General features: G+C 37.1%; 1 protein-coding gene across 1 annotated transcript in view; it reads right to left on the bottom strand.

Moving 5' to 3' along the window:
- The window catches only part of si:ch211-186j3.6 (neural-cadherin), a 240406-nt gene that overhangs the window by 28664 nt on the left and 195095 nt on the right, over nt 1-16647 (bottom strand). The window contains exons 24-28 of the mRNA XM_060858990.1: nt 14769-14896; nt 12968-13095; nt 11616-11739; nt 7835-8015; nt 7188-7354 (exon numbers count right to left, since the gene is read on the bottom strand). Coding sequence (XP_060714973.1) covers nt 7188-7354; nt 7835-8015; nt 11616-11739; nt 12968-13095; nt 14769-14896 — 728 coding nt within the window. The remainder of the gene's footprint in view (nt 1-7187; nt 7355-7834; nt 8016-11615; nt 11740-12967; nt 13096-14768; nt 14897-16647) is intronic.

The raw sequence follows: 16647 nt of genomic DNA, 5'->3' as shown, positions 1-16647 counted from the left end.
TGTCAAAAAAGAAAAAAGAAAACTACAAAATAATTTAACACAATGCCTTTGTAACACACACACACACACACACAAAAACAGGAGATTATACTTTTCTGTGGGAAGTCTTACAGATAGTCTTACAGACAGTTTGTTGGAAAACCATTTATTCATGTTTAATAACTATATATATATATATATATATATATATATATATATATATATATATATATATATATATATATAATTCTATTTTTCACTATAAAAACTAACTAGAAACCAATAAATTTTACAGTTTTAGGAAACTTTCTTAGTAATATTATTCATATTTTTCATAAAAATATACGTTTTATGAATGCAGATCATCTACAAACTGTGAAACTCCATTAGTGGTGTTAAAATAAAATTACAATATAATTCTACATATACATGTACATACATATAATTGCACAAAAAAAAGGAAACCCACACACAACTTTCTTGTCTTGCAGCTAGGTTTGATGGAAAATCATTTATTTATTGTTTCATCAATACAATGATGATACTGTGGACAAATGTTCATCAAAACTGGACAGGTGACGATAGAAAGCCTGTATTTATTTTTGCACTTTTCAGCTGCCAAGTTTCATCCAGCCCGTCCCCATTGCATCATATTCCTGTTCTTGGCTGACTGGAGAGTAACTTAAAGAAGTCTTCAGCTCCTGTTGCTCATCTGCTTTAAGTTTCGGTGCAGTGAGGTGCTCTTCTGCTCAACACAGCTGTAAAGAGCAATTTAATTTTTACTATAGATTTCCCGTCAGCTCAAACCAGGCATCGTCTCCGCTGACCTCTCTCATTCACAAGATGTTTCTTCACATGTTTTTTTCCCCATTCCATTCAGTGTTCTTCAGAGATTGGTGTGATGGAACATTTCAGAATCTTAAAACTTTCTGTAACATTCAATCCAGCCTGTATTGCACCAACAACCTGTTCTCATTCCCGTTTATCTTTTTATTCCTTAGTATTATTAGTGTTACGACAACATTTTACTGGGTTTAAGGGAAAAAAAGACTGAATAAGAATGAACACAGTCATACTGCCCATGAATAGGATGGATAGTAAGTTGATACAGTTCAGAAATATTCAACAGTTTTAGTCTTCAGAGAACGGCAGCTGTTTATAACAGACAATGAAATAGACCAGCAGGAGAAAAGCAGGTGGTTGTGTGTACATAAGCTCTACTTATGTGCAACTAACCATTCATTTAATTTTCTAAAGCCTTCCACACGAGTCCCAGAGTGCATAATTTAGCCTCCTACATTTAACATGTTAGCTTGTTGTCATGACATGAGCAACGGAGCTAAACGATCCAAGCCAGAAAGAACTGAGGTTTTCTCCCATTAAAATATAGGAAACTGATAAGAATAAAAATATTGCAATAAAAAACAAGGATGACCTTCAAGAATTGTACACATCTTCACACTTTCCTTAACTGTCCTTAATTTTGACAGCCTTCTGGGCTCTGTTTAAATAAAATGAGCTTAAATTCAAGGTCTGATAAGCTAATTAATGCTAATCAAACTATGAATAGTTTTATTATAACACATTATATACAGTATAGCACTTAGCAGGCTTACTCTCTCCTTTTGAGACTAAGTGCATGCTTCAAAGGTTCACATTTTCTTGCCAATTAAAGATGCAGTGAAATACGCTTGCTTTCTTGCCTTGGGTGGTACAGGGCTGATTTCGGACTTTCCCACTGAGACCCAGTATGCCTTTGAACGCACCCCCAAAATTTCTTTATTCGTCCTGGAGCTTTTGTGTAGTGAGAACCATAGGTGAATAAACCTTAATGAAACCACTGGGTTATACATAAAGCAGCTCATTGAAATTCAATGCCGTACCTCTAATTTGATTTGACAAAGAAAAAAAAAAGGTTTTCAAAAAAGGTTTGTTTTGCTCTATTGCAAGCAGATTGTTCGCTGCTTGTTATCTGAAAGTAGTAAAAGACCATCCAATAGATGTCTTGTACTTTTTTCATCAAATCACTCAACAACTTTCCCAAACAAACCCCAATTAACAACAGCAAACAAGACTTTTTGGGGGCTTGAATGCTCAACCATGTGGCAATTTGTTTCCCTGACTCCAAACCTTTTAATTATACACATTGCTTTCAGAAAACAGTAGTCTGTTTTTACTCGTCGTTTCCTCTCTCCTTGATGCAGTGAGATGATAATGTAAGGCCACCTTGCTGGAAGTTCCTGCTGAGCCGCGCTGGTGATAAACCAATAGAAATAGTCAATGCTAAATAGGCAGCACTGCATCACATCAATTAGCACTGTTGCTGGGGTAATTGACAGGAGAACAGCGGGAAAGAAACTTAGCTCTGCATGGCAGATGAGTACAGAATCGTTTTTCAGGATCGAAGCTTAATAAAATAGATGGGACACGGAGCCGTGAGGCTTCACATGAGTCACATTAGCCTGCCACAGGAGAGAATATATGATATCTCACAGATTGCAGGAAAGACTATTATAATACATGCTTTAAATAAATCAGTGCAGATATATATTAGTCAGAGAGAAAGAGAGAGAGAGAGAGAGAGAGAGAGAGAGAGAGAGAGAGAGAGAGAGAGAGAGAGAGAGAGAGATGAACAAAGCTACACAGATAAAGCAATAATTAGTGATTATATGTCTCATCTTCAGGCAGGTGTTGAATAAATAATAAAAAGAAAATCACACAAACCATGCAAGCCTCAGAATAGAATGTATTTTAAGTGTCTATCTGTCAAAGGCATATTAATGCCCCTGTGATTAAAGACAAACACACCACTCCAAAATTCCACTGCTGTGGTGACAACGTTCTCAGAGACAAGCAGATGGGCTGCTGCTGCAACATGCACAGGGAACTAATAATCTTTAAGAATTGCCAATTACCGCTACTCAAACACCGCATTAACGCTAGCAGCGGGTATTTAAGTAAAATAAATGTATGACAATTCAAAAAAAATAAAAAAGTACCTCAACGTCACTCATGCCATCAATAGAGGGAAAAATAGCAAAGGAATATATACAAAATAGGGTAAAATGTAGATGAAAACAAACTGAAAGAAAGAGGAAAAGAAAACAACAAGCTGTGCACAGCTGGATACAAGAACATGTCCCAATCCCAATAATATATAAGAGATGAGAGGATGATTTTGTGTGTGTGTATGTGTGTGTGTGTGTGTGTGTGTGTGTGTGTGTGTGTGTGTGTGAGAGATTGAGAGAGAGAGAGAGAGAGAGAGAGAGAAATAAACAGAAGGATAGGGATACAAAGGTAGTCTGTAAGGGAAATTAAGGGATAGTGAGTTGAAAAGTGAGTGAAAGCACTGAAAAGTGTTCAGAGACAGACAGAAATTAAGAAATAAATGTCTTCCGTCCTATAAAACAGTCGTTTCCCCACAAGAACCTTCCAATTGTTTTACTCAGGTAAAAGTGCTCCTTTAAATAAATGCTCTGGGATGATTATAAGTACAGCTTCTACTTCTACAAATTCTTATCACAATTTGTAAGTTTTAAATCTTAAACTGACTTCTTATAGTATGAAAAAAAAATACAATATTTAGTCATTGTTTTAGCTTAATATTTATTTTTATTTTTTTTCAGGATATTACCTTGTGTGTATGTTAAATTACTGATGTCATGGTGCTGATAGGGATATTTCATTAATATATTAGACGGCAGGATAAGATGTTTTCAGTTTTGTTGGCACTGTCAGGATCTAGCCTGGACTTTTTCCACGTGCCTTTTGTTTACATTCTGTATTCACGTGTCTGCCCCACCCTTGTCTATTCTTTCCCGCCTCTGCACACCTGTCCCTTATGTGTCTAATTGTCTTGAGAATTTAGCCGAATCTTTGTCTTTTGTTTTGTCTTTTGTTTTGTCTTGACTGTTTTCCTTAATAAACTGTGATTATTTTTGGCTATCCTTCATTTGGGTCTGTTTTTAACCCCGGTTTCTGACAGGCACTTTCAATAACATCTAAATTTGATAGGGATTGTTAGAAATACTATATTATCATAGTGTTTTCTTTGCTCTCAAAACAGCCTCAATTTATCATGGCAATATGTGGAATACATGTTGGAAACATTCTTTTGAGACTCTAGTCCATATTGACATGATTGCACCATGCAATTCCTGTAGATATTTAAGGTACAATGATGCTCTGAGTCTCCTGTCTGCCCAAAGGTGTTCTATTGTCCTTGGAGACTATCACTCTGTCTTTGAACTGCCGTTGCGTCGGTCAGCTTTGTGCGGCTTCGGCAGGAAGGAATTAGTATTAAGTCTATCGTGAACTCAGAAATGACTCTGACATATTAGTTCCTCAGAAGCTCTTGGTTGCACAATTCCACATGACTATAATCCGGTGTTGGAAAGACATTGATTACATTTACATTATTTACTGTCCAGTGCCATCCAAATAAGAATGGGTTTTCTTCCGATCCTGGTTCCTCTCAAGGTTTCTTCTGCATATCATCTCAGGGAGTTTTTCACTTCAGGCTTGCTCAATAGACATAAATGTTAAAAATAAATAGTAAGTTAATTTTAAACTTTTCGAATTTTATTCTGTTTCTGTGCTTCTGTAAAGCTGTTTGAGACAATGTCAATTGTTAAAAGCACTATATAAGTGAATTGAATTAAATCCTATTGGATTCAGATCTGATGACCAGGAAGGCCAATGACAAACACTGAAAATCATTGTCATAAGTCCAGTTTGAGAGACTTTTTCTTCATGACATTTCTTTCTTCTCAGTGCATTATGATGCTGGAACTAGCCATTAGAAGATGCAAAATTGTGGCCACGAAGAGATGCACATGATCAGCAACAATACTCAAATATGTTGCGGTATTCAAGCAATGATTGATTGGTATTATCCAGCGCAAAATTGGCCAGGAAAACATTCCCCACACCCTTACACCTCTTCCACAAGCCTGGACTATTAACACATGCCAGACTGGTTCATGGATTCAGGGTGTTGGTGCCAGTTTTGACCCTACCATCTGTGTGCCTCAGCATAAATCAAAATTCCTCAGACTATATTTCTTCAGTCCAGTTTTGGTGAGTCTGTACCCACTGCAGTCTCATCAGCTTCCTGTTCTTGATTGAAAGAAGAGGAACCCAATGTGGTCTTTTACTGTTGCAGCTCATCCACCTCAAGGTTACACATGTTGTGCATTCTAAGATGCTTTTCTCCTCACCACAACTGTACAGAGCGAGAGACGGCAGGGTTCCGGGTGTGTATTTCCACCTCATCAGTATTTGGGTGCGAAACCTGAACAAGCTACCCGAGGATGTCTGAAGGACTTGACCTCACTCAGTTGCAGATAAAGAATCGACTCATCTGCAGGAAGTGAACTATACATGCTGTGTATTTTGGTTTTATTGTAAATGTGAGCTGCTAATAGAGCTACAAGGTGCAACTTTGAAGAGAGAATAGTGCTATAGCTGTTCCAACAAACAAAAAGACAAGATAAACGCTGGGTGCAAAACACAAAATGATTTAAAGTTATTTACATAATTATCTAACCATTTATTTGAGCACAGCAGGGGCTGTGTTTCCTTCATGCTTGGGTGATTTTTGTGATTTCAGTGCACATTATCCTTTAGTGTACGAATGAAAGTATTTTCCGTGTGCATTATCAGCCTTACGCTCTCTTCAGCTAATGGTTTTCTTATATAGTACATATTTATAGTATATATTTTCTTGTGTTGAAGTTTATTTAATTATTTGTTGTATGCACATTGCTGCAACAACGTAATTGTACTTTGTTACTTTCCACCTTTGTTAAGAGGTCAGTGTTTTATAAGTCAGCTCAATGATAAATGGGCTATAAAGGTAATGATATAAGGAAATAGTCTGAGACAGGTTTGGAGGACAGACGACGTCATCAGGTTGCCAGGTAACCAAGATACAATAACACCATAATGACAGCACTGTTGGGGAAAATAAAAGGAATATTCTCTGACTACAAATTATTTCCTTTGTCCTTGTTGCCAGGTTTTTAAAGGCTGGTTGACACATGGAATTAATGGAATTATGGGATATATATATATATATATATATATATATATATATATACTGTATATAGGAGACACTCATTAAGAGAGTGAAGGCAAGTAAGGGTCACATTGACAGAAAAAGATGAAGAAAGTAAAGATATACTGTAAACTGTTTGTGAAAGAAAGAGTGAGAGATAAAAAACAAAAGATAGAGAGATTGATAACCTTTTTCTACTGACAAGGAAATGTCAAAACCTTTCTTGTTTTTCGACAGCAAAAAAGAGACAAATTGAAAAAAAGAATTGTCCTTTCTTTTACCTGAATCCTTTTTGAACATGATGTGAGTTTATACATTGGCCATATTATAGTATTACAGTATTATGAGCTTAAGACTTGTAAAATAATGTTTAACTTTTATTATTTGCATGATTTCTATCCGACTACTGAAACTAGAAGGGTTAAAAAAATAGAAAGCAAAAACAAACATTCAGGCAGGTGCTGTGGATATATTTCTACTTTCCAGTACATGGAAAGCAGTCAAGTTTCAATGCACTGCTCATAATACTGTATCTGTTTATATCACAGTATTTCCTGTGCTACTGAATTATGAGATTTCCCACATATAAAACGTCTTAAGTCATGTAATGTACCCTTTCACGGCTGGCAAAACCTAGGTTCTAACAACAAATTAATGTTTAGATTACAGATTAATGTAAATAATCCTCACATCAGAGAATTATTTAATTTTGTTTAGTTATATTAGTAATAGTATTTTAAATAATAGACAATATGGCTGTAGTGAAATCTGACTACTGACGACTGCTGTAGTGAAATCCAAAATCTAGTGACATAATATAAATAGATAAAGAATTGGATGAATACACAACAGTTTTTTAGCTTTAGAAAAATGGAAAATATTTTTATAAAAAGCCCAAAGTGAAACTTGAGTATACATGGCTAAAGTTATTTTTTTTAAAGTTATGAAACTCCTACATCTGTTTATGTAATAGATCAACTCTCAGGCTGATAAAGTGGACCAGGTCTTAAAAAAAATTCAATTTTTCACTGGCACCATGCAAGGGGCAGACGCGGCGCAGAGAGAGAGAGAGAGAGAGAGAGAGAGAGAGAGAGAGAGAGAGAGAGAGAGAGAGAGAGAGAGAGAGAGAGAGAGAGGTCAGATCCCTCACCTCCAGTCGGATGTACTCATTCTGTGCTGCAGAGAGCAGGCTGAGGATGGAGCTGCTGTGTTTGCGAGTTCGGATCAGAACCTGCACCTGCGTGTGTCTGGCTTGGAGCGGCCCAGACAGCTGATAATGCACATAGCTTCTGCCATCAAAGGAATACTCAGGAAGCTCTGTCAATGACACACATACACACACACACACGCAAGCACGCACACACACACACACACCCACACACACACAAACAAAGTGTTATTGGCTCTTACACACACACACACACACACACACACACACATACAAACAGAGTGTTATTGGCTAAGCACCTGAGGAGGGTACAGAAATCTGAACTCACAAACGGTGCATGTTGTTTCCTGACAGGATTTTCCTCGGGTGCTACATAAACACAACCTACTGTACAGTTCATAACACTTGCTTCAGATTTTTTTTTTTTTGTGCCAAACCAGCATTGGCTAAGATGTTCTCCTCCTACACATTACTGCCATTCAAAGGCCCTCAGGAAAAAAAATTAAAAGCTTCTATACTTACACTCATACTTTATGCTTTATACACCTCCATTCACTAATGACCTCTAATAATCCCATAATTGCTGGATTTAAAGTGCACCGGTGTGAGTGTTTTTAGCGTCAGCTTACCCTGCTCGCACTGATGCCCGCTGTACCCAGCTATGCACTGGCAGCTAAAGGAGCCCCATTCACCATGGCAACGACCCTTGGTGCCACACGAGGGGAAGCCCATGTTCATGCAGCTCCTGTCCGTCATCGAGCAGCCAGGAGAGCTCCCGAAGGAATCAGCTGGAGAACCCAGATCATACACCTGAGGAAAAGGAACGTATATAACAGTGTGTGTATGTGTGTGTGTGTGTTTGTGTGAGTGGTAAATCAAAATAACAGACTTGATGCAAAGTGAGCAAGAGATATAACATTTCATGTAGCAAAGCACAGTGATGTATATGTATATTTATTTTACATCTTACTGTATTTTATTAAATAATTTCTAATGGTTTATATATTTTAATTATTTCTTTTTAATATAACTACTTGTCAAAAATCCCAATGCACCTGAATAAGCTATACGTGTACAAATGGCAAATAAAATACTTGCACGAATATGGTGTTAAAGATACCTCTTTAAACTTGCAGTTAACAGCACTGATGAAATTCTTGTTGTAATCACATTTGCATTTGTACAGTAGGAAAATGAGTAGTGGTTTTATTACAATATGAGCATGTTAGTTTTGGCAGAAACTTTTCTCAATTTTTTTTTCTTACATGGAAATAACGGCAGAAAACTTCACAATGTCAACACATCAAATCCACCAATGCAGCATACTGAAATGTCCATCATTCTGAAAGCATAAAGATTCCTGAAATTTTTCTGAGTTGTAATTTTTTTCACAATTTTTGTGGAAATGCACTACAGTTCCTGAAAAGGTTCCTCTGATAAAATAAATTAAACCAATTAATAGAAAAACATAACGTCTGTAATTTCCTCAAAAGGTTTCTGGTTAACTGAAGAAGTTCCTCTGTTGCAATGTGCCTGAAGTCCCAGATTTCTGTGTGTGGGAGATGCAGAAAACCCTTTCCTCTGGTACAGTATACATGCAAAGTATCTAATTTCCTCAAATGGTGTCTAGATTCCTGAAAGCACAAGCCTAAAATCGTGAAATTCCTAAGAAAACTTCATTGTGTAAAACATGCCTTCCTTACTTCTGAGTTTCAGAGTTCCAGAAAATGTTCCTATGCAAAAAAATAGACATAAAATATCTAATTCCCTCAAAAGCTTTCTTGGTTCCTGTGAAGCTTCCACTGTTTAAAAAAGGCTAAAATCCCCAGTTTCCAGTAGTAGACTTTATGGATTTCAGAACAAATTCTTTTGGTACAAACAAGCCTGAAGTCTCTGACCTCTTGCTTTCAGATATCCTGAAATGACCCCTGATAAAAATACTCCCAAAGCATCCAATTTCCTTAAAGGTTTTCTAGGTTCCTGAAAAGGCCTCTTTGGTTAAAAAAATCCTGAAAGTTTCTGAGTTCCTGAAAGGTTCCATGGGTAAATATGTCTAATATTTTAATGTAATTTCTGTAAAATACCTCTGGATTGTAAAATTATGCCTAAAGTTTTTTTATTTCCTTAACATTTCTTTGTGCTCCTGAAAAGGTAGTTCTGGTAAAAATCTAGGCTGAAATCTATACTTTCTACAAAACTTGCTGAGATGGCTTTGCTGGAAAAAAAAAACAAACAATAAAAAAGTTTCTAATTTCCTCAAAAGGTTTTATTCATTTTTGAAAAAGTTCCCTCTGGTCAAAACATGACTGAAGTCCCAAATTTTGTGGTTCCTGGGTCCCTGAAAATGTTCCTCTGGTAAAAACATCTATTTTCCCCAAAAGAGTTCCTAAAATGGTTCTTCTAAATCAAAACACACCTCAATAATTACCTCAAAAATTGCAGTAGTGCATGTTCTCTAACTGTACAACATCTTCCTTAACTGTTCCTCAGAGTCCCCACACAATGAACAACAATAAGAAGTTTTTAAAAGTGATTGAAGAGAGTGAGAAGCCAAGTGGAACATTAAGTGGAAGAAGAAGTAGCTTTAATTTTGTGTACGCACTTACCATTACGGAGTGGAAATCACCCCAGTGAGATCAGAGCGCCACACATAAAAAGAGCCCCAGAATGTGGCCAATAAAACAACATAAGAATATTTAGTTCTCTTCAAGCTTACTGTGAAGTGCTTTATGCGGGTTAGGAATATAGTGTAGTGTTTTTATTAGTGATACATATTTATAAATTATTACTATTGTGCAATTATCTTTATGTGCATTGTGATGGGAAATAGAGTAAAAGACTGCTGCAGACAGATTAGAAAACGAGATGGAGAGAAAGAAAGTGGCATGAAATGAAAAAGATGGATCAAAATGAGAAGCTCAATGAAATGTCCTGTCTCCTAAACCTCACATTCTTGAACTTGTGTCATGCTTCAGCAAACCCTCTGAGGTTTTTAAACACTATTTTACAAAATGACCTTGTGTCTCTTTGTATGCTGCTTTGTCTTAAATCATTAATAGATGCTATGAAACGGTGGATATATTAAAGGTGGGGTCTCCGATGTTTGAGAAATGCTACAGAAAACTGCGTTGGGCCAACAAACTAAACAAAAATCAAAACAAACGTGTAGCCAATGAGCAGAAAGGGGCATGTCTTGTCAATATGGGCGGAGACAGTGTTCAGTGCGCTTGTGTGACATTAGCAGAAAGCGATTTTAACATTGACATGGAGGATAAAAACAAAGAAAGAAAGTGAAGAAAGGCTTACGATAAGGCAAGAAGTAGGACGTGTTAATATAGGATCAGCTTTCCAGCGCTGGAGAGAACTGAAGGAGCGGAAAGTTGGCCGCATATTCGCAGATTGGAGTTTCCCGAGTCAATAACTCCTGAGGTAAACGCTGTTACTACACAAATAACACCTCTTTTCTATCGTAGTAATGTAGAGAGGCAGCAACAACCGCGTTTTGCTAGTAACAGCGTTTAGCTCAGGAGTTATTGACTCGGGAAACTCCAATCTGTGAATATGCGGCAAACTTTACTTAAGATGCTGAGGTTGCTTTTTTCCTTCTCGATAGGTGAGTAACGTTGGTTTTGCTTTGTTTCACAGAACTAATATATGCCGTCCTTTGCATGATTATGCTTGTGTGTCATTTTTGCTTGTTTGTTTATCTGCAATCGTATTGTTCTTCCCTTCAGCTATAATAAAGACACATTTCTTTCCATTAGTTGCCTGGGCTACGTATGTGCCGGAGCTATCAATACAGGGGTGGGACCCATTTGGGTTAGGGGCAGGTTTGTCAACATTGGCTTTCAAACATCGGAGACCCTGCCGTTAACTTCTGTATATCAATACATTCATCTTTGGAGTACCAAGCTTGATAAAAGAAAGCCAGCACCAGATAAAACATGTCAAACTAGAAGAGCTGTTCAGGATAAAGTGACAGTGCTGAGAAACACACTGAATAATGTTTATTACATGTAATAAACATGTAACAACTAGTCAATAAATGTGGCAACATGGTATTACCACAATTGAATGTATGACCTACACAACTGGTAAATTAAAAATAATAAAGTTAATAAACATTGTCAAATGCTAAAGCACTGGATGAAATTATATGTAATGTAACCTATTAACTATAAATATACTTTTTTTATTAGAAGTTATGCTTTGTTACTTTAAATAAAAAAAGAGAATACATTTGGCAAAAGCAAAGAAAAGAAAGATTGAAATGCTGCCAGACAGAAATAGAAACAGAAAAAAAAAACAAAAACAAAAGAATAGAGAGACAGACAGAATGAAAGGCAGGCAAAAATGCAGACAGTGAGGCTGTAGTTGGTCACAGTGGTGGTGTTTTGCTGGAGTTGTTACCTTGCTGTCGACAACGAGGTTGCTGATGCAGCCGGTGAAGTGTTTGTGCTGGAGCTGGGGGTAGATGTAGGGCACGTTTTCATTCACTCCTCCCAGCTGCAGCACCTGCGTCCCATTAAGATGCCTGTGCACATATCAGAGCTCCTTTTACCTTTGTGCAAGTTAATGAACTGCTCACTCAGTGGACATTAACACTCTGCAGCACTGTGCAGCTCAGGTGTTATTGAGAGCCAGTTCACATGCACTGTACTGATGCACTCAATCAATCGCTCAGCCTTTTAACCCTAATCTCTAATGTGATTATCAGAAAATCAATACTCTACCACATCAATATTTGACAAGGAAACATTAAATACTTTATTGATTAGCCTCATCACACCAGTAATCACTGTAACACACTGATACTTCAGCTGGCTAGATCAGTCTGATTCTGGCCCTTCAGGAAAGCTCCAGAATAACAGACACAGAGCTCATTCAAATACAACTCACAGACATTTTATAAAACACTGGCATATGATTTGGTCAAAAAATATGTTAAGATTTTATGTTTTTAGTGCTAAAACTTTCAGAGCTGACTGCATTAGGGCTGGTTTAAAACCCACTCCCACCTTTTACCTCTTTATTTTGTCCAGAAGTTCAGAAGAGGGACAGCATTATTTAGTCAAATGTAGGGATGTGCTTATGCATGCAGAATAGGTTATGAAGCAGCAGCAGTTATTACTTTCCTTTGAGTGTTAGGTGGCCAGCGCTGTAGTATAGAATACAGTTTAAAAAAATTATAGAACAATGTCTAGCTTGTCTCACTTGACTTGAAGGAAACACTTGCCTCTACCTGTTTGGTAGCCATTGAGGGAAGAGCAAGATAATGGTGGAAATGACCAAATTGATCAAAAGAAAGAAAGAAAGAAAGAAAGAAAGAAACCTGCTTCTGTCAATATTTCAACATGTGTTTTTATATTGTGCTTGCTAGCAATACTAAAATGAACTTCCCTAAAGCTTGAACAGATGTGTAATTAAAAAAAAAGAAACACACACACACACACACACAGACAGACACACACACTCACACACTCTCTCTCTCTCTCTCTCTCTCACTCTCTCTTAAGGGGTTCTAATTTTAACCATCTAGCATCCTATAAGGACCTCTTTTTGAGAATTAGTTTGCTACTATCACCATAGTACTTCTATTACTACTATTAGTATCACTACAATTACTACTATGACTATGACTACTACTACTGCTGCTACTATCACTACTACTACTACTGCTGCTAATAGTATAACTACTACTACTACTATAATTTAAAGCTTTATAAAATTTGTAAAAATGTAAATGCAATTAAAAGTGTAACCTGTCAAGATTTGGTGTGACTCCTGTCACCTCACAGGAAGTGTGGTCCTCAGTGGTCAGCCAGCTGCCTACTCCCTCCATCTCCATAACTGTGGCTCCAGCACAGCGGTCTAATGTGAATCGCATATCCTGATAAAGACAGAACAACCATACACACAAATATACATTCACTGTGAATCATAAAAGAGAGCTCAAGTTTAAGTATAAAGTTTCAGTCTCCACTTGACCATGGTTTCATTCTCTTTCCATCAGGCTGCTCTTCAGTGAAGACCTTTAAACTACAGACTCAAAACTACAGCTGTTACACACTCAAAACCGAGGCAGATCTAAATTACAAAAGAACACTGAATCTACAACAGCTTCTTTTCATCCTCACCTTGAGTATAGCTTTTATAAAATGCAATTAGAGATGTCAAGCAATTCACATTTACACCTGCAAACACATTATCTGTCAGGTTCTATCAGCTGAAATACAATTAAACTGAATGCATGTCAAAAAGATATGTGAACTGCAATATTCTCAAACAGCCTGCGGCATGCTCACATGCTGTTTTTGATATAAAGTGAGCATTATAAATTCGAATTTGGAACTGGCCCTGAGGCGATTCCCTTAGTTACTGAAATATTACTGAATGGAAAAGAATACAGCGAAAAAAGGTTCATTCACTCGGTGTCATTTCCATCCACATGTATTATAAGCTGGATATTCTAATAAGCCATAACATAAAAATCACTGACAGGTGCAGTGAATAAAAACGATTATGTTGTTACAAAGGCACCTGTAAAGGGGCGGGATATATGATGTGCCATGTAAACAATTAACTTTTGAAGTTGATGTATTGAAAACAAAAAAATGGGCAAGCATAAGGATCTGAGCGACTTTGACAAGGGTCAAAACGTGATGGTTAGAAGACTGGGTCAGAGAATCTCCAAAACAACAGGTCTTGTGGGGTGTTCCCAGTATGCAGTGGTTAATACCTACCAAAAGTGCTCAAAGGAACAACAACCGATGAACCAGTGGCATGATCATGTATGTCCAAGGCTCACTAATGAATATTAAGAGTGAAGGCTAGCCCATCTGGTCAATCCCACAGAAGAGCTACTGTAGCACAAATTGTTGGAAAAATGAACAATGACACAGTGCATTGCAGCTTGTATGGCTGTGTAATTGCAGAACGAACAGAGTGCCCATGTTGACGCCTGTTGAACACCGAATGCTTCTACAATGTGCACTTCAGTATCAACTGGACCATGAGGTATTATAAGAAGGTGGTCTGGTCTAATAAATCAAGTTTTATTTTAAATCGTGTGAATGGCATTTGTTTTGTACCAATGGTATTGCCTATTGGCAGGATCCTCTTTCAGCAGGATAATGCACTCGCCACACAGCAAAAAATGTTCAGGAATGGTTGAAGGAATATGTCAAAGAGTTTGTCTTATCAAAAGTCTGTTGGATGAGCTGAACAAACAAATCCAATCCATGTCCACAAGTTACAGGACTTAAAAGATCTGGTAATGTTTTATATTGGATACCTCAGCACACCTTCAGAGTGGAGTCCATGCCTTGAAGTTTTGGTGGCACAGGGGGAACCTACACAAGTTAAGGTAGGTGGTTTAAATGTTAGGGCTTGTTAGTCACACACACACACACACACACATGCACACACACACATGCACAAATACACACACAAATATAGAGTGAAGGATTGCAGTAGAAAAATAGTCCAGACTAGGTAAAACATGAAAGTCCCCTTGCGGAGCAGGGCTTAGTGTAGGTCTTGGTGCCACCCACACATGCCCACCTTGCTATTGCTCCTCACATCCAGTCTGTGCCACCGTCTGTCCGCCACATTCACGTTGCCCGGCAACTGTAGGACTAGAGTGCCCGAGCCGTGGTTTATCTTTAGGGTGGGAGTGCCGTCGATCAGCTCTGAGAGACAGAAAGATGGAGTGGAAGAAAAAATGTGTTTACTGTAAAGATTCTTGCTCACATTATTTACTGCATTAGTTACAATAACAAAACTTGAACATCAAAATTGATAAACATTGATAAAATTAATTTAAGAATGATGCTGGAGGTCTTCAAAAAAGTTAGTTCCACTATCGTTATCAGTTATGTTTGAAAAGCTAGGAACTATCAACCTCTCTCTTTTTCTCTTTCTTGAGCGTAAAACAAAGAAATGCAGCCTGTCATGTTACTGAGAAACGGCAAAGCTCTCTTACCTGAACACTTAAAGTTACAGCTTACTTTCTTGATTTTGAAAATAGAGACTCTCTGTGGGGAAATTTTTACAATGTGGAAAGTCACACAAAACAGCACTGTAGTTTTAAGTGTTTACCAAAATGAATTAATGTTTGTTTAGATGCTTAAATATACCTGCAAAAATAGGTTCACAGAAAATTAGAAAAACATGTATGTTAATTAAGGTGTTCTTCATGCTACACATTCGTGCTCTTCTATTAATTTTATCCATTAACAGTATGAACAGAGCAATATGAGTTGAACAATTGCTTTATTATTTTAAAAAAATAGCATCAGATGCATAAAACTCAAACACCTTAACAGACACAATATACTGCAACTGAGGTGATTGTGTTTGGCCCCACAGAAAGTACAAAGGCCACCAACCTTGACTTAGGATGTCTATCTGTCTTTAGGTCTCCGCAGGTACGGAATCTGGGTGTTCTCTTCGACGAGTCCTTAAAACTTGATAAACAAGTTTCCGCTGTCATTGGATCGAGTTTTTATGAGCTACGCATTTTATCAAAAATTAAGCACTTTTTAACTGAGAAAACCTTAGAGATGGCAGTACATGCTATAATCACCTCTCGTCTAGACTACTGTAACTCTCTATACTGTGGTGTCGCCAAAACTCAAATTAACCGTTTACAATTAGTTCAAAATGCTGCTGCCAGATTTCTTTTAAAAAAGCGTAAAAGCGATCACATTACCCATCTTCTGAGGACTCTTCACTGGTTGCCTATTGAATACAGAATTCGTTTTAAAATACCTTTATTTGTTTTTAAGTCCTTGCATAATCCAGCTCCTATGTATTTATCTGAATTATTACATCCTTACTCTCCTTCCAGGAGCCTAAGATCAGGCAACCAGAACCTCCTTACTGTTCCCTTTTCAAGACTCAAGCGTAGAGGGGATCAAGCTTTTTCAGTGATTGGGCCACAGTTTTGGAATGATTTGCCCATAGAGTTAAGTTTAGCACCATCTCTGTCCATTTTTATGTCCCTTTAAAAAACGTCTGTTTTCCTTGTTATGTCTATAGTTTTCCCTTTCATTTTAATTCTTCTTATTGTTCTTTAATTGTTCTTATTATTGCTTGTTTTAGTGTTTTAGTGTGTATTATTATATTGTTTAATTCTAATTTGCTTTCATTATCTCTCGTCTTAGTATCATTTTTTCTGTGCATTTTTACTAACAATCTTTTATTGTACAGCACTTTGGTCAGTCCTATGGCTGTTTTAAATGTGCTATATAAATAAAGTGAACTTGAACTTGTATGTTTCTTGGCTGAACAGAATTTAAACCATATTTTAAATCCAGTATAAGCAATGGTAAAAATTCAAATTACTTCATAGGTATAGCTTTAGTTTATATGCATTATTTTCAAGTGTGAGAATAAAACAAATGCATGAGTGTTCATTAACTTACAGATTGTGGTGTAT

This window comes from Tachysurus vachellii, chromosome 23 (genome assembly GCF_030014155.1).
Source record: "Tachysurus vachellii isolate PV-2020 chromosome 23, HZAU_Pvac_v1, whole genome shotgun sequence".
NCBI lineage: Eukaryota > Metazoa > Chordata > Actinopteri > Siluriformes > Bagridae > Tachysurus > Tachysurus vachellii.
This window is presented reverse-complemented; position numbering and strand designations above follow the sequence as displayed.